Below are 23,641 nucleotides of genomic sequence, written 5' to 3'. Positions count from 1 at the left end.
AATTTCCAAAGAACTCTCATGACAGAAAAAGTGTACAGCCGATACGGATTAAGTCCCTATTTGATGATCATTTGGTTCAATTTATAAATATTCTTTTAAGGTGTGCTGCAGGAACGACTGTACGTTCTTGATAAAAGCTTTTGGACACAGTTCATTTGAAGGAATAGCCCAAAATATCCTTATTTGCAGAATAGCTCAAAGTACTGTCCACGCCATTGGTTATACAGAAATACTATTTATTTTGCATGTTCACGAGCTCTGAACAAAACACTCCAAATTATAAAGAGCATATGGGACTAAACAGATCAGAATTATACTCAAGCTTAAAACTGTATATCTTGTCAAATTGTTACTTTGTCTGAAGTTTTCTGCAGACGAAAATTATATTGTGAACTACTCTGCTGCAACCAATGAGCTGTGCCGTTGCATCCGACTAAGGCTATATTTCCATCCGGGGATCGTAGTGTGTACAACACGGCCATTTTGCTGAATCTATCAATAATGTCCCCGTGTTGTTGATGTTTTTTCGAGCTGTCTTTGCGATCGCACCTGCCAGCATGCATATGCATTCTGCAGAAAGTTGCATTATATACCTGTGTCACCCATAGGGTTGTGTCTTAACAGCCAGGACGGCTTTGTTTTCGTCTTTGTGGAAAACAACATTTTGTGGAAAAATGATGAAAATGACACTTTCGAAAGCTCTTCGCAGTTGGCCCTGCCTGTTGATTCTTCCACTTCTGTTTCAACGCAGTTGTGAGTGTTACGTTTAGTTTCTACGTATTCAGGGGAAGACTTTATGTGTATTTATGTTACAATTATTCTTCAGATCACCTTTTCGTTTTCTGAAGGGGCGTTTTTCTTCGCAGCTTTCTGAGGTTACGGAGAGCAAGCGAGACTTGGACAAGTTAGAGATATATGCTGTGTGTGTGTGTGTGTGTGTGTGTGTTTCCTCCCTTTCTCTTACACACACACACACACACACACACACACACACACACACACACACACACACACACACACACACACCCACCATCAAACAGTTTCACCGCAGATCGTCATTGTTAACATAACAAACAAGAGCAGTGAAACCAACATGGAGAGCTTGTCATTTTGTTTACAGCAGTTCTCTAGCCAATTTTATGAATGTATTGTTAACCTCATTGCAAAGGAATAACTATTTGACTTGGGTGAGGTTCTTGCTCAAGGCAGTGGCACTGTAAGTGCTTAAAGTAGAAGACTGCTTCAGCATTTTTAAAGCCAAGTTATTGATGTTAAGGTCGCAAGCATGTTTCCATTTTACTATGTATACTAAAGTATCAGCAGCACTCTGAGTTTAGAGCTTGATCATGTATGGTTCTACTTGGATGGATGGAAGCAGGAAGCACAAGGCTAGGAGTAGGAGTGGGATACACCTAATGTGGAATGCACCATGTGACTTAACTTAACTGCTTGTTACTGTTAGTAAGTGATTATAAGCCTGCATGCCAGCAACATGAAACTGCACACACTCAATGATTCCTGCATATTTTAAACTGTTCAGTTTTATAAGTGTTTGACCTGTTTGTTTCAGTGGCAATTTTCCCCCAGAGTGATCCGTCATCAGAAGCAAGGACTGATAGCAATGAGAAGCCAGATGCAGTCATTAATATTCAGTGTGAAAAATTCCCGCCAGAGGAAACAAAGTGTGACCCTGGAGTCCCGAACTGTGTCCAGAAACCGGGTGTGATGACATGCGACAAGACCTCCACTCCCTCCGGGCGAAACTTCTGCTTCGCTTCTTGGATTAATGGCACGGACGGCATTCATGTGGTCAAGAAAGGATGTTGGTCAAATGACCCAGACTGCGAGGGCAAGAGGTCTTGTGAACGCAGGCCTGGACCGTCTGTACGTGGCGTTTACTTCTGCTGTTGTGAAGGCGATCTGTGCAACAGGAATATAAGTTTTCAAAGCAACTTGATCCATGATACAGAGACACCTGTTTCCACCACCACTGCCTCTTCAGTGCGCAAGGAGAATGAGTCACAGGTGTTGACGGTCATCTTGTGCTCTATTGTTCCCATCATCGGTTTTGCTGTGACCATCGTTGTGTTGTTCTTTGTGTGGCAGGTATGTACTTGTTCGTGTGAGAGAGAGAGAAGGGGGGGGGGGGGGGGGGGGGCACTCCAGGTGGCTATGCCTTAGACTTAGAGTTAAACTAAAAGCTCGAATTCAGGTGATGTCATGAACTTAATTAAGTGGGTTTATGTGGAGTTGTTCTCTATCTGTTTTTGCTATTTTCATTTGAGTATATGGAGATCCTTTTTTGAGCAATTCAGGGTTAATGTAAACTTGTGTATGTGATAAAGAGAGATGGAGGGAGGCTGTTAAAGTGACTGCATTTATTGAAAAAGGACCGTAGGTATCCAGTTAACGAAGAATGGTGTGTCTTCTGTTCATTACTTTGTTCTTCTTGTCTCATGAATATACCTTCAAGATTTTGTTTTTAAAGTATGAAGGCATCTTGTTTTTCTTTGGGGAATAACTGATTAACTCTACTTGTACTCAAAGAAATGATGGATGATAGATCTATCATGGATAGTTTTTATTCTTAAACTTGAAATCCTGTTCTTTACTGTTTACACTTTAGTGACACTGACAGCGTACCTCACAGACTTTGCTCTTGTCATTTGTTGCAGCGACACAGAAGGAGTCTGTACACAGGACACGAACAGCTTCCCACCGTCGAACCAGGCTATGTTTCCACCCCCTCCGATGCGTCCTTGAACCTTGACAAGGTCAAGCTGATTGAGTTGCGAGCTCGTGGCAGATTTGGGAGCGTGTGGAAGGCCCAGTTGGTGACTGACTACGTTGCCGTCAAGATCTTCCCCTTGCAGGAGAAACAGTCGTGGATGACCGAGCAGGAGATCTATAACCTGCCGCAGATGTCCCATGATAATGTCCTCAGGTACTTAGGCGGGGATTGTGGGTTGCAGGGCAGTTACGATAGTTTCTCCTTCTAAGATGTGTAAACTAGAGATAGGAAAAGCCAACAAAGGAATGCATTGTTATTATTTGGAAGATAAACCATTTTATTTTGTTTATAAAGTGCACTTGAATTGAAGCTCCTTCCTCATTTCCTGCAGCTGTGAGATTATCAGAAATATGGTGAAATAAGCTACATCTGAATTATAAGCTGAAGAATATGGATGGCAGTCAATTTTTAGAATCACAAGAGCATGCAGACCAAAGCCCAAGGTACAAACACTGACAAAAAAGCCAAATACTAGATATGGGGTAGGTATACATGTATGTCAGATTGTCATTTTGTGTGTGTTGATTCTTGTTGCTGTCAATTTAGCCACGCTATAGCAGTGAATTTAAGAATCTCTGTGTGTGTTTCAGGTTTATTGCCAGTGAAAAGCGGGGAGAGAACTTGAACATAGAGCTGTGGCTGTTGACGGAGTTCCATGAAAACGGCTCCCTTTATGACTACCTGAAGGCCCACGTTCTCACCTGGTCTCAGATTTGCAAGATTGCGGAAACTGTGGCCAGTGGGCTTGCCTTTCTGCATGACGAAATCCCTCCTACCAGCACCCTGGTGAGTGCTCATTTTGTGTGCGTTGTTCTCTTTTGTGCCAATTTGCACACAAAAGTTAGTATGTACGGTGGGACCCCTATTTTAGATCTAAAATAATTCCTGAGAAATTGAGGTCTGTGATTAAAAAAGAAGGGAGTCTTGATATGGAGGTTAGTTTACGGATGTTACGAACAGAAAGTCTCAGATAAGGCCAAAAAAAAAAAGGTCTGTTTACGGTAACATAGGCCAAAAAAATAGGGTCGGTAGGTCGGGATTTTTCTTTTTTTTTTTCTTCCAAAAAACCATATTTTTACGTTATTTTTTTAATTTTTTTTTTCTCCCCTAAATGCCAAAGAAAAGTCTAGGGTCGCGCGAAAAAAATAGGGTCGGTCGGGTTACCGTAAACAGACTATTTTTTGTGTGTGGCCTAAGCAAGGTCTTGAAGGGGAGAAGATCTTAAATTGGTGGTCCTAATTGGGTGGTCTACTGCATTGACTAAAAGTCTCTGATCTTGGTTCTAACATTACCCCCTGCGGGTTAGGGGGAAGAATTTACCCGATGCTCCCCAGCATGTCGTAAGAGGCGACTAACGGATTCTGTTTCTCCTTTTACCCTTGTTAAGTGTTTCTTGTATAGAATATAGTCAATGTTTGTAAAGATTTTAGTCAAGCAGTATGTAAGAAATGTTAAGTCCTTTGTACTGGAAACTTGCATTCTCCCAGTAAGGTCATATATTGTACTACGTTGCAAGCCCCTGGAGCAATTTTTGGATTAGTGCTTTTGTGAACAAGAAACAATTAACAAGTGGCTCTATCCCATCCCCCCCCTTTCCCCGTCGCGATATAACCTTGAACGGTTGAAAACGACGTTAAACACCAAATAAAGAAAGAAATGGTTCTAACATTGTAATGAGCTGAAAGCTCAGAGGCGGTAAAAGTGGAAGCATGTTTGTTGGTATGGTGGGACTAACTGTAACAGGTTTTAAGAAATGGTAACATGCAATATCTCCACCACCAGTGTGTCAGTGCTAATATGCTAATACAGTATACTCATGTACGCACAGGCAGTTAGCAAAACAATGGTGTCCATGAAAATAAACGGTGCGGCACAGTACGGGAGATTTTGTTCACACAAGGTTACAAGCATGGTGGCTGTTGCATGATGCTTGGGGCAAAGAAAAGTAATGGGTCTAAAATTCAAATGTTATTATAAAAAGAATGTGACACAGGATTATTAATAGGCATGGTGGCTGTTGAATGTTGGCAGTCCCCACAAATGGACCACCTTTCTTGCCAGATTTACCTTTCATCGCATGTTTTTATATTTAGTCAAGTTTTGACTAAATATTTTAACATCGAGGGGGAATCGAAACGAGGGTCGTGGTGTATGTGCGTGCGTGTGTGTGTGTGTGTGTGTGTGTGTGTGTGTGTGTGTGTGTGTGTGTAGAGCGATTCAGACTAAACTACTGGACCGATCTTTATGAAATTTGACATGAGAGTTCCTGGGTATGAAATCCCCGAACGTTTTTTTCATTTTTTTGATAAATGTCTTTGATGACGTCATATCCGGCTTTTCGTGAAAGTTGAGGCGGCACTGTCACGCCCTCATTTTTCAACCAAATTGGTTGAAATTTTGGTCAAGTAATCTTCGACGAAGCCCGGGGTTCGGTATTGCATTTCAGCTTGGTGGCTTAAAAATTAATTAATGACTTTGGTCATTAAAAATCTGAAAATTGTAAAAAAAAATAAAAATTTATAAAACGATCCAAATTTACGTTTATCTGATTCTCCATCATTTGCTGATTCCAAAAACATATAAATATGTTATATTCGGATTAAAAACAAGCTCTGAAAATTAAATATATAAAAATTATTATCAAAATTAAATTGTCGAAATCAATTTAAAAACACTTTCATCTTATTCCTTGTCGGTTCCTGATTCAAAAAACATATAGATATGATATGTTTGGATTAAAAACACGCTCAGAAAGTTAAAACAAAGAGAGGTACAGAAACGCGTGCTATCCTTCTTAGCGCAACTACTACTACGGTACTACCCCGCTCTTCTTGTCAATTTCACTGCCTTTGCCATGAGCGGTGGACTGACGATGCTACGAGTATACGGTCTTGCTGAAAAATGGCATTGCGTTCAGTTTCATTCTGTGAGTTCGACAGCTACTTGACTAAATATTGTATTTTCGCCTTACGCGACTTGTTATTTATTTCCCTCAGGAAGCGAAACCAGCAGTGGCTCACAGGGACTTTAAATCCAAAAACGTGTTGCTGAAATCAGACCTGTCTGCCTGTGTTGCTGACTTTGGACTGGCCCTCAAGTTTGAGCCTGGCAAGGCACCAGGGGAGACGCATGGATTGGTGAGTCAGTCGCTGCTTCTAAATAACTAATAACAAGGTGTGCGTGCCTTGAAGAGAGAAATTGCCTGATTGTTTTGCTGTTTCCATGATTACTCATAATTTTCATACCTTGTCATCCCATTGCTCAAAAATACAGGTTGCTGTCTACCAGCGAAAAACAAGCAGTAACAAAAGTATGTGCTTGTTTAGGTGTAATCAGCCACCTATTCTTCTGGCATAGTTGACTTGTGTCAGTTCGGGTCAGGATTAGAACCTGTGACCCAAGAATCACAAGTACAATGCTCTACCAACTGAGCTAAATTGCTATCCCAATGCAATTATGATTTCAGGAAATGTCATTGCTTCTTGACTGTCTAATTTTAGGTTGGAACTCGTCGTTACATGGCACCGGAGGTACTAGAGGGCGCCATCTGCTTCAACCGCGACGCTTTCCTGCGCATTGACATGTACGCCTGTGGTCTGGTTCTCTGGGAACTACTTACCCGATGCAATGCCGCTGAAGGTGGGACCTTAGGATAGAGCAAAATTGTCTTTTTATATCCATCATACATTGGATTTCTTTTGGAGCCTTGTGATTATCAGTTGGCCGAGACTGCATGTGTGTGTGCATTTGTAAAATAATTAAATCATGATTTTTTGGGGCATTATTTGACCAAAATATGACATTTGAGACAGACCGAGACAGCCGTTGTTGAATTAAACTGCTTGGCATGGTCTTGTAGAACAGTGACTGTCTTGGTCTATGACAAATGTCATAATTTGGTCAAAAATGCAAATCACGTAAATTGTCTGCCATTATATAGAATGGCTTTTATTGGCCAATACACTTGTGGAATAAACTCGACTAGGATACTGTACTGCAGAATAAGGCAAAAGATCCAAGTTCTCATGTTGGAAGTCTTTTTCTTTTTCTTCTGAGTTTCTTTGTTTTAGGCATTGAAATTCTATACCTTTTCTTTATGCATTTCTCATGGAAGAGACACTATGTTTGATGATTTGTGCACTGAACAAGCGTTTATTTTGAGCTGTTTCTTTTAGTTTCAAAGCACTTCTCCCAGACTGGTTTTATGCTTTATCAAATTTTGTATTTTGAAATTCTTAAAAAAGTTTTCAAGTTGAATTTATTCATTGTTTCTACTTCCAGTTAACACTTGGTAATACTATTAGGATGAAAAGTTGAACAGGAATCAAGTCCAGCATTAATTTTTCAAACACTTTTTTTTTCAAACACTGTACTCTTGTATTTAATTTATTGTATGCAACATTGTTATTTGTAGTTATTTGAAAAAAAGGGTTGTTTAAAAAAAAGGTAATTAAATCTACTACGAGTTACTGTACGGTATCTGCAGGGATGGGACAGAAAACTGACACTCCACATCCCAAATATGACATGTGGTTTGATCCTATTTTGCTTTGAAATGCTCCAGGTCCGGTTGGGGAGTACCAGCTGCCGTTTGAAGCTGTGCAAGAAGTGGGACAACACCCATCTCTGGAAACCATGCAGGAGTATGTGGTCAACCGCAAGATGAGACCCTTGCTTCATGATCACTGGAAGAGGCATCCGGTAAGATGATGGGCGCTTTTTGTTGTTGTTGTTGGGGTTGGGGGGGGGGGGGGGGGGGAGGGGGGGTAGGATCCTGATGAAGGCAGTTTATCTGCGGAAATATTGATCAAAACAAGTACCTTACCTGGTTACTGGCGTGTCTTCTTTTTACTTAAAGGATGGGAGCAAGTATGTGTGTGTTTGAGATATGGATCAGCATAACAGTTTTGTGCAAAGTTGTGTGCAGAGCTGCCAACTGTTGTAGTGTAATTGTTATGCTCTCATGCTAAGCCAAAATCACTAGGCTCAAAAAATAAATAAATTTACAAGCATGCAACAGTGCCCTCTTCGTTGTGAGTCATGGTAACTCTAGTTATGCTGAAGTCAATTTTGCATGTTATCTTCAGTTTTATTTTTGTGTATGTGCAGTGTGCACTCTTTTCTGAGGTCCCACTGTGCGGATGTGTTGAGCTCAGCGACATCAGTTGTGACTGAGGAGTTAAACTTAATTTCCCTGACCAAACCTTCACACACTTGTCTGTCTTGCCTGCAGGGTATGGCCAGCAAACTTAGTCTTTCCCTGACCAAACCTTCACACACTTGTTGTCTGTCTTGCTTGCAGGGTATGGCCAGCATCGCGTCCACCATCGAAGAGTGCTGGGACCAGGACGCCGAAGCGCGTCTGTCGGCTGGCTGCGTGCAGGAGCGTATAGCCGCGCTGACTCGCACTCTCAACTCTACGGGTACAGCGGGGGGTGCACCCCCCATCCCCCCTCCCCTTCCTACCTCAATGCCCCCGCCCCTGGGCCTAAGTCCTCCACGCTCGGGCGACTCGGTCATTTCATTTTCAACGTCCTCCGACATCCCTCCCAAGGACCTGAGCAGTTGCTGAATATGGAGGGGGTGGGACAGAAAACTAGTGAAGGACCTTGTGTTCACTTTGTTTGTGTGCGCTACATAGGAAAATAAGTTCAGCTATGGAGAAAGAGTGAGCCTTGAAAGGAGAGACAAGGGAACTGTACCTTCTTTGCATTTAAAAGAATTCATTATTACTTGTGAAAAGACAAGCTTGGCGAGCCAACTGAGTGAGTAGCCAAGTGTGCAAGTTGGCATTTAGGCGTGCCATGCATTTTCCTGGGACAGACTTTGACAGGGGATGTAGCGCGGATGAGCGCCTTTCTCAACATCTGTAGGGCAGAGTTGGTGATAAAGACGGCATAAGTATCAAATATACCAAATTACTATACATGGCATTATGGGATTAAGAGGTGAGGGGTGGGGAGTGCTGTGAAACTAGTGAAAGACTCTGCCCACACAGGACTGTGACAAAGCAACACACAACAGAGAGAGCAGAAAGCGAGGCGATGGTTGCTGTATGATTTTTACCAGTGTTTGGCTTACAAGTTGTAGGCTTTGGTCGACAAAAAAGGGAGTTGTATAAAAGTGCGGCCCGAGTGCTGTGTGTGGGGTGTCGCGGTCATGTTCTTTGTTCTTGGATGTCTTCAGCTGTGCCATGATGTGAGAGAAGGTGAAACGGGCGGGTCACTATGGCTAGAAAGAAATCATGACCCAGTGTCTGAAACATTTACCGTTGTTTTAATTCTTTAATCCGTGGAGGGAGAAAGAGCAGAGAGACAGGAGATCCGAAAAAACGCTGTGACAACATTTCAGAAAATTTTCCCAATACTTCGAAGATAGGATTTTGTGCATTTGATAAGGGGGAGCTAAAATGCTGTGAAGACAAATTTCAGAAAATGTTTGTTCCCAAGGATTTTGTGCATTTGACAATTTTACAGACTTGCCAAAAGTTGTGCAGCTCCTGTTGTTGTTTTCTTGCGTCAGAAATCTTTAGTTGGCAGCGCCCAAGTTTTGTTTGCAAACTGTGACCTCTGTTGGTTGCAAACTGTGACCTCTGTTGGTTGCATTGACTCTTTTCTTTGAACTGGTCAAAGGCTTTAATATTAAACATGAAAAGTAGGGTAGTTATTCCATGATGACTGACTGATCCTATAGTAACTGTAACTCACTGAACTGAAACTCTAAAAATTGTTAAACATGGCAGGCATATTGGTGAACTTAACAATTCTGCTTGCACAGCGGAATTGAAGCCCAAAGCAGCTTTTTCTTGAGTGAGTCGGCTGCTGATTTGGTTTCACAGTTGACCTTGTCTATGACGTCTTTTATTGATGGTGTTGTCTTTTCTTTATAAGTTGCATCACGATGTATTACTACCTCTTGTTCTCTCACAGTGACGGTTCCGATGCTCGTCAGTGGCGAATCATGTCATATGCTTTGATGGGGGTTCATCTATTCAAAAAGGAATTTGTTGGTTTGGGGGTTTTCAGTGCAATATTTTGCCAGAAATTTTGGGCGTTATTACTCTGGAGAAAAAAAAGTGTTTGTGATAGAATGCTCCTTTCAGGCTTTTGTACGTCGGCGCAGATGTTTGGAGCCAAAAATTCCACAACAGGCTGGGGAAAAAATACAACACAGTTTTAAAGATTGTATTTGATTAATGCTGTCAAGCATAAGCAAGTTTGGATACCAAATTCGTTTTATTTCTACCCCCAGTCCCATCCGTTCAGTTGTGTGAATGCTCCCACAGAGAAGCACATGGCATGGATTGTTATTGACGAAAACCTGCACTCTTGAGGAAGTTGATCAGGTCTGCTGGCCAAGTTTTGCCATGGATGTAATTGTAAAGGCATTTGTTTGTGCGCAGATATGCAGCATATCGCAGTAGTGAATCAAACTCAACATAAAATCAGCTGGACAAATGGCAGAATTTATCCATTGTTGTAGTTCTTTCTGTGTGTTTGTGTGTTGTCCCCCCCCCCCTCCCCCCCCCACTCATGTTTTGTTGGTATCACAGAAAATGTTTTTGTGCTTTTGCTGATACAACTTGACAGACTTTTCAAGACAGAAACTGAGAAGGTTATCTTATATATACTGTTTAATTTTGTTTGTTTATGAACTGGTTTTTTTTTCTCTCTCCCTGAGCATGTTGTGGTGTTTGTTGTTATGTGTTTAAATCAGGTGAACACTTCAAAGCATTTGTTGAGTCTGTTTTGGTGTCTTGACTTGGGAAGTGTTGTTGAATCTGTTCACTTCTGTGAGGGGGCAGCTTCTGAATCTGATGGTAAAAGCCTTTTTTTAGCCTAATGATTTTTGGTGTGTGTGTGTGTGAGATACAGTGCGGTTTGTGCGCGTATTTTAATGTAAAGTTGCTAATACTGGTAGCATCAGTGTGTGTAGCTGCCTCTTATTTTTTTTGTTTTAACAGATTCTTTTTCTTAGGGAGGCACAATACAACCAAAAAAGTATTATCTTTTTTTGTAGGTCCTGTCAGGTTTTTGCTGAATCAGTGAATGAAACAGTTTTGATTGCTTTTGTTCGTGGATGTTCAATCGGGTTTTTGTATCATGAAACACCTCTTTCTGTGGAACTCAAAGAACCCTAGACAACTCTCTTGAAAGATATCGTCCTCGTAGAAAAAAAACCTGCACAAGGATGTTTTTAACACTGTTTTAAATCAGGCCAGTGAATGTGCACAGTTGATGTCAAGATTGCTTCAATGTTGGGATCACAGTATTCCTGGCCAGAGAAGTGGTAAAACTAGGCGGTAACCACTACCGCACTCATCGGTCACAGATGCACTGAAAGAGTGGTAGTACAAGTCTCTCTGCACCTGAGGCAACACAGTCATCTCAATGCAAAATGTATGTTCATTTGGAAAGACATGCTGTAATTAGCGCAAAGTGATGGCGCTTGACCAGTTTTGTATCAGTAATGTTGTTTGGCAGTTGTTGACTTTATGCAAAAACTCGTTTCAAATTCTCAAAAACTTTGCTGTTGTTTTGGTAGAAATACTTGACTTTAAAAAATAAAAATACGCTCAAAGTTTGTCATGCATTTTAGCAAATTTTTGGAAGGAAAATTAATCCCACCAAATTCTATGACTTCGCGGCAATCTGGCAGTCAGCTGTGTGTTGCCGATTGCTTTAAATGTGATTTCTTTGAATGAGTAGGATGCATGCGCAGGATCACTGAACGGATTTGAGACCAAGGCCACCTGTACAAAGGCGAATATTATCTGAGATATAGGTCAACTTTTGCTACCAGTATAAATCATAAAACAGGACAGATCAATCACCTACCTCTATGTGGAATGATATTTATGACACATGCACGAAATGATTATAATGAAGTAGAATGCAGTTTACTGTTGTTGTTTGATTTTATTGACATGTACTCATCCCTGTAAGTTTGTGTGTGTTGCAGTACATGTAGTTGGACAACCTCATTTTGTGATAGAAAATTATAGATTTTATTATTATCTGTCTTCTGGAAGCTACATCGACCGAACTGTTTTGCTTGATTTGTCAATTCTTGTTTTGTGCCAGTAGATTTTGGGGTGGATGAACGTTATACCTCCTGTGAAAATTCCGGGTCACAACTGAAATGCAAGAACATTGAGTGTTTATCTCTGTTTTCTCTTAGACATTTGAATGATCTTCTTTTTTTCCATTTTGCCCCCTTCAAGCTAAATTGAATAATAATATATATTTTCTCTGGGTCGTTATTTTTAGTTTTGTTTTCTTTGTAATGCTTTTCTTCTCAGCTAAAAGTTTGTATGACTGAGCAGTTGGCAGGCATTGCTCATGCAATATAATATATATATATGTATTTACTGAAGGTGTTTTGTCAATAGGCAAGTCAAACATATTTAAGCTTTAACTTTCCTCTCTTCTCCCTGAACAATGTGCTAATTATATCAACGCACATGTCACCTCTACAGCTGCATGTCCGTTGCTTTTATGTGTGTCCTTTAGTGTAATATTGACTTAGCTTGGTATTACTCGGTAGGGTCTATTTTATTACTTTGCTTCTCTCTAAACTCTTTTTCGGATGAAAGAAGCTGATTTTGTGGTGTGTGTGTGTGTGTGTGTGTGTGTGTGTGTGTGTGTGTGCGAATACGAATAAACTTTATTGTCATGAAACGTAGTGTTTAAAAGACACGGGAAGATAAATAACCAAATGATTTCATTGTTTCTTTTTTTGGAAGCAATTATATATAAATTGTCTACTTGCAAAAGTTGACTTGGTACATCATATGAATATCATATGAGTGTGTGTGTGTGTGTGTGTGTGTGTGTTTTCGATTGCTTCTAAACTCACTTGGGGATAAGAGCACCAGACTTTCTGGGAGTGTGTATGATTGTGCGTTTTTGTGTGTGTGCGTTTGTGTGTATGTGTGTGTCTCTTGTAAACAGGTTTATTGTAGAACCAGCAAGATATGGACGTTCTCTCTCTCTGCTGAATGAATGTTTGTTGCGCATGATAACCCCATTTGATAAATCTGAAGGAGCAAACGGTAATAGTAGCAGGCAGCCTTAGTATGGTCGTTTTCTTTCTTTCTTCTTGAGTTAATTATTATCTTTAGTTGCAAAGGACTCAAAGGACTCCATAGGGCAGCTCAATACACAGGCAAAAAACTCTCGAGTGCCTTTGTTTGATTTTTGTTGATATTAATCCTTTTGTTTTTTTAACGATGAAGATCTGGGAGCAAGGAGGAGACCTCCCGCCATCAGCGCTCGGCATACAGTAGAACCCCCCTTTAAAGACTCGATCCCTTTAAAGACCCCCCATTTTAAGACTCGATCCCTTTAAAGACCCCCCATTTTAAGACTCAATCCCTTTAAAGACCCCCCATTTTAAGACTCGATCCCTTTAAAGATGCTGTTTTCTCAGACTTTCTGTTCATAACCTCTGTAAATGACAAAATCCCCCCGCGGGTTAGGGGGAAGAATTTACCCGATGCTCCCCAGCATGTCGTAAGAGGCGACTAACGGATTCTGTTTCTCCTTTTACCCTTGTTAAGTGTTTCTTGTTTTGAATATAGTCAATTTTTGTAAAGATTTTAGTCAAGCAGTATGTAAGAAATGTTAAGTCCTTTGTACTGGAAACTTGCATTCTCCCAGTAAGGTCATATATTGTACTACGTTTAAAGCCCCTGGAGCAATTTTTGAGTCACTTGAGAAAATGTGACTCTATGTAATCGGTCAGTGTTAGTCTGTCCGGCCGGCCGGCCGTCTGGCCGGCCGGCCGTCCGTCCGGCCGGCCGTAGACACCACCTTAACGTTGGACTTTTCTCGGAAACTATCAAAGCGATCGGGCTCATATTTTGTTTAGTCGTGACCTCCAATGACCTCTACACTTTAACGATGGTTTCGTTGACCTTTGACCTTTTTCAAGGTCACAGGTCAGCGTCAAAGGAAAAATTAGACATTTTATATCTTTGACAAAGTTCATCGGATGTGGCATCAGAAACTTTGTAGGATTATTCTTTACATCAAAGTATTTACATCTGTAGCCTTTTACGAACGTTATCAGAAAAACAAGGGAGATAACTAGCCTTTTCTGTTCGGCAACACACAACTTAACGTTGGGCTTTTCTCGGAAACTATAAAAGTGACCGGGCTCAAATTTTATGTGAACGTGACTCATTGTGTTGTGAATAGCAATTTCTTCCTGTCCATCTGATGCCTCATATAATATTCAGAACTGCGAAAGTGACTCGATCGAGCGTTTGCTCTTCTTGTTTGATTAGTGCTTTTGTGAACAAGAAACAATTAACAAGTGGCTCTATCCCATCTCCCCCCCCCTTTCCCCGTCGCGATATAACCTTCGTGGTTGAAAACGACGTTAAACACCAAATAAAGAAAGAAAGAAATGACTAAATGTACCCCCATTTTAAGACTCCCTCCTTTTTATGACCTGGTTTTCTCACATTTTTTTCAGGCCTTGAAGGGGAGGTTCCTTATCAGAACAAGGTGGAAGAAGCTGAAATAAATCCCACCACGCACGTCTCGTACTTGAATTGAACATTTTAATTAAACCAGCTTTCCATTGTTAGGTCTTCTATTTATAGGTATCTGGCTTTCCAACACTGCTGAACTTTGCACTCAACTTCATTTTGTCTTTTGTTATGGAGTGAGATTGGAACGACATTGTAATATCAGCCCCCTTCCAACGAGAGGACACATCCCAAGAAAGGATGCGCTGTAACTTCAGTCTTGCCCTAAAAAATAAAAAAATAAAAAAGCAATGTGTATCTGTGTGAATGTTGTAAAGGTCATTTTAGTACAGTCAGTTGCTTCCTTATTCTCTGTAAATGTTACCAAAGTATCTCTCGCATGAAAGGTTAGCTGTTCAGGGCTGGTTAAATCCTTTGAAGATGACTCCGAGTCCAAGTCTGCCTTATTTGAAGCTTTCCAAGCAACTACTTTTTTGTTTCTGGCCTATATGATTCTGGGAAGCTACATACAGACCTGGGAACCCATTCAATTTCGCCGTATTTTGTACGCATGATTGTCAAGAATACGATCAGTACGGTCGCTGGAAGCAAATACGATGAGAAAAATTCCTAGACTACTTTTCTTCACAAGCGCAAGCATCCCGAAGCCAATCCAGTATTTTGACACATGATTACAGTTTTTGTCAGTAAACATTGAAAAAAGCATTTGTTATAAATGTATTGGTAAACTTGATTAACGGTGTGATTGATCATGTTTGAATCATGGATGTTCAAATGCTGTGTGGAGTACGCTCATTTTTTCTGAAAATACACAAAGTTTCTTGAGAATACTCACGTGCAAAACAGGGGTTCCCAGGTCTGTACGTGTCAGTTTGGCCAGGCAATACAATTTCTTGTGATGGCTTGTTTGCTGATTTCTTTGCCAAGGGTTAGGAGTGGGAGAGCTTTGTGAAGATTTTTTTCTTCTGGAAGTTGTCTTACCATATTTGATGGAAGATTTGAGTGACCGATGGTTCTGCAAACCATAGGAAAGATCCCCCCTCCCCCCTGAAAAAATCGGGAAAAATATAAGACGATTTAAAAGCACTCAGAATTCAGGTTTTTCTTGCTAAGATGTTTGTGTCAATATTTGTGTTACTATTGCAAGGCAATTGATTTATGATGTCAGTATCACAAAAGCATACATTGTTTGTAAATCATGTAATTATTAGGTTTATTGTACATGTATTTAACTTTTCTGTGTGTGTTTGTGTTTTCACTCTAGCATACCCTGCACGTGAAAGGTAATGTGTGTGTTTGTGTGTGTGAGAGAGAGAGAGAGAGAGCGAGAAAGAGAGAGAGAGAGAGAGAGAGAGAGAGAAAGAGAGCTCTTATTTAACTCAGAGAATTTATTCCTCAAGGGCTTTGTTTCCTACTTCAGGTAAAATGTTTGACCGGTGTCGAAAGTTCACAGTGACTTCTCAGCGAAAATGTGTAAACCGGTACAGGTGTGCAGGACAGTGGAACCCCCCTTTTAAGACCTCCACAAATCTGAGATTATACGGTCTTAAAAAGGAGGGAGTCTTAAAATGGGGGTAATTTTACAAAGGCTATGAACAGAAAGTCTGAGAAAACAAGGTCTTAAAAAGGAGGGAGTCTTAAAATGGGGGTAATTTTACAGAGGCTATGAACAGAAAGTCTGAGAAAACAAGGTCTTAAAAAGGAGGGAGTCTTAAAATGGGGGTAATTTTACAGAGGCTATGAACAGAAAGTCTAAGAAAACAAGGTCTTAAAAAGGAGGGAGTCTTAAAATGGGGGTAATTTTACAGAGGCTATGAACAGAAAGTCTGAGAAAACAAGGTCTTAAAAAGGAGGGAGTCTTAAAATGGGGGTAATTTTACAGAGGCTATGAACAGAAAGTCTAAGAAAACAAGGTCTTAAAAAGGAGGGAGTCTTAAAATGGGGGTAATTTTACAGAGGCTATGAACAGAAAGTCTGAGAAAACAAGGTCTTAAAAAGGAGGGAGTCTTAAATTGGGGGGTCTTAAAAGGAGGGTACCACTGTACTGCTTTTGATTAAATGTTTTTAATAAAAAAAATTGTTCTGTGTGCTTTTTTCACCCTCAAAGCAGCCCTCATTGTACATGGATACTTGCAGGGTGGCACAGACACAGACATGGTGATAGATAGAACAGAAGTTGAAGAACAGGATTGCTCTAATTAAAGTTCTCTTTTAGAAGGGTGGAGGGGGTGTACTAATTCAGTGACTGTTACAGGGATGCTTGTTACAAAGACTACATTTTAAAGGGTTAGGGAATATTTTATTTTTAACATTAACTTGTCTTTTTTGTGAATAAAATTAGAGTAAGGTTTTGACGTGCTGGGTGACCTTCAATTCTAAGGTGACTGTTATGGTAAAGGGGATATGATTTGATAAACCTGCAAAGGAGTGAAAAGCCAATGCCTGTTCAGGAACATAAGTTTCTTTTGCGGCAGGATATGAACAGTGAAATGTTAACCTGAAAACAGATAAACTCGTAACAGAACAAAAGCAAGTTTCATAAGTCAACAGAAGGTAATTTGCAAAATGTAAAATAAGAGACGTTTTAATTTTTGCTTGCGTAAGCCTCTGTGATCATAAAAAACACACATTGCAGGTTTTCAAAACAGTATACTGGAGGCATGTTTCTGAGCGTGATAATGTTTCATTGGCTTGTTCTTTTCTTTTAAATTAATAAAAATAAAATGATATTTTACAGGTAATTATTGACATGAAAAGTATAATCAGCATTTTTTTCTTTCTTTCTTTAACATTTTGTGCAGTGTAGAGATACACAACTTGTTTTTCTTGCATGCAACTTACTGATTTAACTCTTTTGTTCTTTCTTACCTTAAAAAACAAAACACATTTTATTTTTGTTTTAGCTTTACATTCTGTCTGGTTGTTTAAATGCCAGCAGAAGTAACTTTTTTTAGCTGACGACACTAAGCGCTGCCAGTTTCGGAATTGAATATGTGTAATGAATCTTCACTATGTACATTTCAACTCTGCAATGTTCACATTGGTCAGGTTAAATCGTTTACATGTGTGTATATATTTACATGCTTTTAAACACTGTCAGACTTGCATGTCACTACATTATATATATATTTATATCATGAGTTCTTTTTTTCTGTCATTCATGTTTGCATGTTGTTTAGGTTTCTATGAGTTGTGCCCTTCTGTGTTGGTGTCATTGAATTTAACGTGTGTTGAGTGGCAAAAATGGGCCTTACTTTAGATTTCTCAAGGAACACACTTTTATGCAGAAACTGACCCGAAAATGACAGCTATGTGAGGAGTAACTTAACACAGTTAAACCTTTTTGCATTTAGGGTTGACGGCCGAAATGTTCCACCCATGATTTAACTTTCAGGCCTGGGAATGATACGCCTTTTGTCGTAAATACGACGAAGTCCTTTTCTAATTGTGTAAGAAAAGAGCCTCCGTGTGCCCTTAAAAATGCTTAAAAGGCAAATGTTCCCGTCAGTACGCCCAAACCACTTTTACTCATTCCCAGGCCTGAACTTTGTCTAAATGGCGTGTTAAAAGTTAAACAACATAGCTGCGAGCAATATGCTCACAATGTTGTCTTTAGGTATTACAGGCATCCGTCAGTCTCGGGGAAGCTATGGCAACACCAAGTAGGTGGTGAGGGAAAAATGGCCACGGAATACTGTCAATGTGAACAATCGTTTCATTCAGTTTTGTGTGAAAAATCTGTGTTGGGACTGATTGGTGCACACATGCTTTGATCTATCATTAGCTTGCTAAGCTCAAATAGCTGTGATGCCCCACCTGATATTAATTGGGCGAAGTGGACTTCACAAAGTTTACTTCACGAAGCTCGCTGCACGAAGGTTTGGGACTGAATTTTCTGTAAAAAGACCGCACAGTCAACTTCAGGCTCAATTAAGATAAGCCTTTAGATTTGTACCCGAGAGAGGAAAACTGCCAACAGTTACACTGTTTGTATGGTGGAAACTTTCCTTCAATTATGTTATGAAAAAAAAAATTGAAAGAGGATGAAGAATTGATGGTAAAAATCCCATTATGAAAACTATTTCAAGCTACTTTCCTATGCACCTTGATTGACCTCTCAAAAAGAACAAGGCTAGCTTATTCTTCCTTCTTTGCCTACAGTATCATTCAGAGCAGCTCTTTACATTGTAAGTGTGTGTATGTACCCATATGTGTTTTGTGTGTGCCTGTGTCATTTCACACTTTAAATATATGATTGTATTTACCATGACAATGATTATGTAAAATGAACAAAATAGCTGGCAAAAGTAAATGGTTTTGACTTGAATACCAAGGTCAGGATTTCTGGGAAAATGTTCTACCTTTGTTGATGTTTGAAATATTTAGAGCTAGCTGCATTAGAATAGATGAAACTGAAAGTTTTGTGTGTGTGTGTGTGTGTTTTTTTTTTTTTGGGGGGGGGGGGGCTGAAGATGAGTTGCTCCCCTTACAAACTATGAGGCAAAACTATGCTTCCGAATTAGTTGGTTATTGGCATCACAGTGAAAAAACGAGCTTCAACGTTCATTTTGTAAATGTAATATGTGCACACCATTTAACGCATTATAACCCATTGTTTGTAAGGGGCACAACTCTTCTTTACCCCCCGCGGGTTAGGGGGAAGAATTTACCCGATGCTCCCCAGCATGTCGTAAGAGGCGATTTAACGGATTCTGTTTCTCCTTTTACCCTTGTTAAGTGTTTCTTGTATAGAATATAGTCCATTTTTGTAAAGATTTTAGTCAAGCAGTATGTAAGAAATGTTAAGTCCTTTGTACTGGAAACTTGCATTCTCCCAGTAAGGTAATAATACATAGTACTACGTTGCAAGCCCCTGGAGCAAATTTTTGATTGGTGCTTTTGTGAACAAGAAACAATTGACAAGTGGCTCTATCCCCTCTCCCCCCTTTTCCCCGTCGCGATATAACCTTCGTGGTTGAAAACGACGTTAAACACCAAATAAAGAAAGAAAGACAAGTGGCTCTATCCCCTCTCCCCCCTTTTCCCCGTCGCGATATAACCTTCGTGGTTGAAAACGACGTTAAACACCAAATAAAGAAAGAAAGACAAGTGGCTCTATCCCCTCTCCCCCCTTTTCCCCGTCGCGATATAACCTTCGTGGTTGAAAACGACGTTAAACACCAAATAAAGAAAGAAAGACAAGTGGCTCTATCCCCTCTCCCCCCTTTTCCCCGTCGCGATATAACCTTCGTGGTTGAAAACGACGTTAAACACCAAATAAAGAAAGAAGTCTTCTGCAGCCCAGAAAAAGCCAAACAGAGTTATTTCTGGAAAACGTGTTACAAGTAATGATTTGTCTTCCTGTCACTTGGCTTCAAAAATCAGAGAAAAACTATCAGGAGTTCACATTTTCTCGTGGTCTGTGTGCGCGTGTTTTGTTTGTTTTCTAAATGTAACTCGTACAAATCTCTAGTCATTACGGAACTGGTATGTACAAATGCATATCTGCTGAATGTACAGTTGAACGCATTTATTACAAGTTATGCAGACCTTTTCGTAATCCCCCTTGAAGCTTGATGTTTACGTTATTACAGAATTACAGCCAGAAAAGTAATGAAAGTTGAAAATGCAGGCTTAAGCTCCCCTTTTTGCTATTTTATGACTGCTAGGAATTAAATCTTAATTTTAATTGTACCTGCATTGTGGAATTTCAAGATAAATTATGTTTTTTAATTTATTTATTACATATTTTTATATTTCAGAAACAAATAATTCCTGCAGATATTATTTCACCATCAGATGCCAAGTATGTGAATTTTTTTGTTAGCTTTTATCTGTCGGGAAGATAAGGCTTTATTTGCATTTGTGAAAGTAATATTTCACTGGTATTAAGTATGGTTGTTTATCTCCATTTTATATTTGACAATAGGTAAGCTGATGATTTGTAGAATCTGTTTTTGTTTTTTTCTTGCTGTATTTTGTGTTAGCTGAATTTTCCCCGAGCCAAAATTGATAACGAGCAATGTTTCTGTCGGTAAACACTTGCTCTTACTCTTCGTCTTCTGCTGATGAAATCTATTGACTACTTACTACCTCCTCACTGCTCCTTCCTTCATCAAAAAAGTGTTTCTGTACTCGTAGGGCAGAACGTTTGCAAAGCGAGTGTAAGAGAATGTGACATTTCAAGTTATTATTTAGTCTGGCACAGTGTGACGACATGCTGCGTGAGTGTGATATTTAAAAAGATGTTGTAATGATGTTCGTTGTTGACATGGATGGATTTGTGTTTGTTAAGGAGATGTTCTTGTGCCGCGAATTTGGTATTGTGCGCCCCTTTGTTCTCTTGAAAGTGACACTGTTGAATATTGTATTGACGAGTTCTTCAGGGGGAGGGGGTGAAAGGGCATATAATTATTGCATGATGAGTTCAGTTCTTGGTACTGTGCATCATCTCTCCGGGACGATCACAACACCAGCCAGGCCAGTCATTTTGTGGGGGTGTTAGTGATTTTTATCAGCTGCTTGTACTTTGCTGTGAGCGAGTTGACACTTAATCACGCAAAAGTGTGTATGAGTGTGTTGTCGTTGAAATTAGGTTCATTTTATCATAGTGTACTTCTTCTCAATAGGCCATTGGATCAAAATAATATTTTAAAATTGAAAAAAAAAAAAAAGTCAAACAATGTAACAGCATCAGCTTCAAGGGACAGTTCTGAAGTTATTGACATAAGCCATTTTTATGTTATCGCATGGGTGGGATTCTACCGGTATATGCCGGAAATCGGTTAAGTGTTGGCAACAGTATGTGACCTCATTCTTATAGTTTGTATGTTAAAACGGGTGCTGCGTAACATAAAGTCTTCGTGGTTGAAAACGACGTTAAACACCAAACAAAGAAAGAACATAAAGTCAGCCCCCCTTTTTCGTGCAGAATGGCATTTGTAAATTTGGCACCTTGTAACCGTTTTACCCTCCCCCCACCTGTTCAGTTATCTAATATGCACAGGATTTAGGGGGTTTGGGACCCCCCGCGGGTTAGGGGGAAGAAGAGGCGACTAACGGATTCTGTTTCTCCTTTTACCCTTGTTAAGTGTTTCTTGTATAGAATATAGTCAATTTTTGTAAAGATTTTAGTCAAGCAGTATGTAAGAAATGTTAAGTCCTTTGTACTGGAAACTTGCATTCTCCCAGTAAGGTATTATATTGTACTACGTTGCAAGCCCCTGGAGCAAATTTTTGATTAGTGCTTTTGTGAACAAGAAACAATTAACAAGTGGCTCTATCCCATCCCCCCCCTTTCCCCGTCGCGATATAACCTTGAACGGTTGAAAACCAGCAGATGGCACATGCAGAACTGAAGCAAATTACCTCCCTTGATGTTGAACACTTCCTGAATGTGCAGAGCGGGAATAAAATACCTCTCTTTATGGTGAAATTTGCTGAGAACTTTTTCTCGTATGCTAAATCATGAAAAGTCATGGGCTTAGTGGAGTATTGTTGTTTTTACTCTTTTTCCTTCTACGGTTTGTGCACAGCTATTTATGTGGAAGTCTGCTGGAATAAAAATGAAAAACCCATACGGTTTGGAATTCATTTGCGCCTTAATTAACGTTTTTTAATCCGGCTATGAACTGGAACAGTAGGAACTCAAGTTTGGAAACGCAGGTATGAATTTAATTACTTTGTTGTTTAAGTTATCACCATCAGGTATTTATTTTCTTCTCCTCTTCCATTGATCAAAATGTCACTGTTGTGTTTCAACTGTTTGTATTAGAATTCAACTCGTGTTTTGACATTGTACGTTGTGCAGTCTATGTGCTGGTTAGTATGTATAATGTTTTCATTCTTCAAGCATTGCAAATGGAACTGGATTTTACATGCAGACATTTTGACGACACGAAAGATTTGTTTTGCCTAGCTGTTGGTTTCTCCTTGTTTAATGAAATGTGTTTTTTTGTAGATGTTGATTATTGGGCTATTTTTTTTTTTTTATAAATCAGGCATTGGCTATGCTTGATGCCTTGCGACTATTCTGGGGTCTTTATTTTTGTCAAATGATTGCAGTAGAAAAACAGAAGACATGTTTGTTTCAGAGTACAATGAAAAGGAAGGGGGCAAAAATTACGGAATGGTTTTCAGTAAAAGACAGTTCTCATAGAGTTTAAAATATCTTTTCATAGATTTGAGATTAGATTTTACAGAAGAATAAAGCTAAGAGAATACATTAATTGAGTTTGCAAATTAGGGCGGGGGTAAGGGGGTATGAGTGGGGAAGGCCAGTTGGTTGTAACAGAAACCTCAGGATTTGCAGCTTTGCGGAACATTGTGTTTGTCAAGTGTTTTGTTGCGTCTTTTACCCTAACCCCATCTACATCATTGTCACACATATTATTACGTTGTCTTGTACAACATGCAGGGATGTGTAAATAGATGTGTGTAAAAGATTGTACAGTATAATGTCATTAGTGTGGTCAAATAAATTGTTTTGAACATAAATAATGCTTGTGTGTGTGTTTGTGTGTGTGTGTGTGTGTGTGTGTGTGTGTGTGTGTGTGTGTGAATGCCTGAGAGTAAGTGAGAGAGAGAGTAAAGCGGGGTTCTGATCCTCAAATCACAAACTCTAAAACATTTCGTGGAAGTAAATTTTTCTAGCATTTTACACAAACAGGTTGTTGCAAACATGTTCCAAAGGTTAAAAATAGACACAGTAAAAGGCATCCTGTCCGACCCCTTGGTGAACAAAGAACACATCACATCTCACATTTTATTATTCTCCATAACAGTGGTTTGTAAATTGTTGGACGGCTTCAAAGATTCAACAATGGCGCAATAAGCATAACACAGTGGAATGACAGAAATGCCTACAAAATAATAACATAAAATAATCTAATAAAAAAAAAAGAGGGAAAAGTGAAAACCACAATGCCCGACATTTATTTATAATTTGCCTAGTACATGTACAAGATACAAGTTAAAGAGGATTCTGTTTCAGTTTGCAAGCCGACCGAAGTCTCAACATTACAAAACAATGCTTTCTAAAATCTTGCAGACTTTTTGTTTTAAATGTGCGGCAAATAAAAAACAAGAACACCCCCAAATAAAAACACAAAATAAAAACACAAGAAACCCTGAATTTCAGTCAAAGGTTTTTGAATTCACATCTTCTTCTTCTTCAGCGTTCCAGAATTTTTCTGGTTACGTGTGAGCTTGTTTGCCCATTTGGGTTCCCCATACTATACTCTGAGAGCATAGTCAGCTCACTCCGCTTTCGTTGAGTAGGCATGCTGGGTATTTTCGTGTTTCCATAACCCACCGAACTCCGACATGGATTACAGGATCTTTTCCGTGCGCAC

General features: G+C 39.7%; 1 protein-coding gene and 1 long non-coding RNA gene across 2 annotated transcripts in view; one reads left to right on the top strand and one right to left on the bottom strand.

Moving 5' to 3' along the window:
• The window catches only part of LOC138947244 (uncharacterized), a 140,243-nt gene that overhangs the window by 113,206 nt on the left and 3,396 nt on the right, over positions 1–23,641 (bottom strand). The window lies entirely within an intron of this gene.
• On the top strand, positions 360–22,787 carry LOC138947238 (activin receptor type-2B-like). The gene is made up of 8 exons (XM_070318674.1): positions 360–753; positions 1,571–2,106; positions 2,676–2,944; positions 3,382–3,577; positions 5,788–5,928; positions 6,292–6,430; positions 7,356–7,492; positions 8,094–22,787. The coding sequence occupies exons 1-8, from the start codon at positions 675–677 to the stop codon at positions 8,361–8,363; spliced, it is 1,767 nt and encodes a 588-aa protein (XP_070174775.1). The 5' UTR covers positions 360–674; the 3' UTR covers positions 8,364–22,787.

The sequence above is a fragment of the Littorina saxatilis genome, linkage group LG14, assembly GCF_037325665.1.
Source record: "Littorina saxatilis isolate snail1 linkage group LG14, US_GU_Lsax_2.0, whole genome shotgun sequence".
Taxonomy (NCBI): domain Eukaryota; kingdom Metazoa; phylum Mollusca; class Gastropoda; order Littorinimorpha; family Littorinidae; genus Littorina; species Littorina saxatilis.
Note: the sequence above shows the minus strand (reverse complement) of the source record. Positions and strands in the feature narration are given on the sequence as shown.

What these genes read in the sequence shown, in the direction of transcription:
- LOC138947238 (XM_070318674.1), top strand. Translation starts at nt 675, where the DNA reads ATGATGAAAATGACACTTTCGAAAGCTCTTCGCAGTTGGCCCTGCCTG. An exon ending in TCCCATGATAATGTCCTCAG is followed by an intron (nt 2,945 to 3,381) that starts GTACTTAGGCGG and finishes TGTGTGTTTCAG; the next exon opens with GTTTATTGCCAGTGAAAAGC. An exon ending in TCCCTCCTACCAGCACCCTG is followed by an intron (nt 3,578 to 5,787) that starts GTGAGTGCTCAT and finishes TATTTCCCTCAG; the next exon opens with GAAGCGAAACCAGCAGTGGC.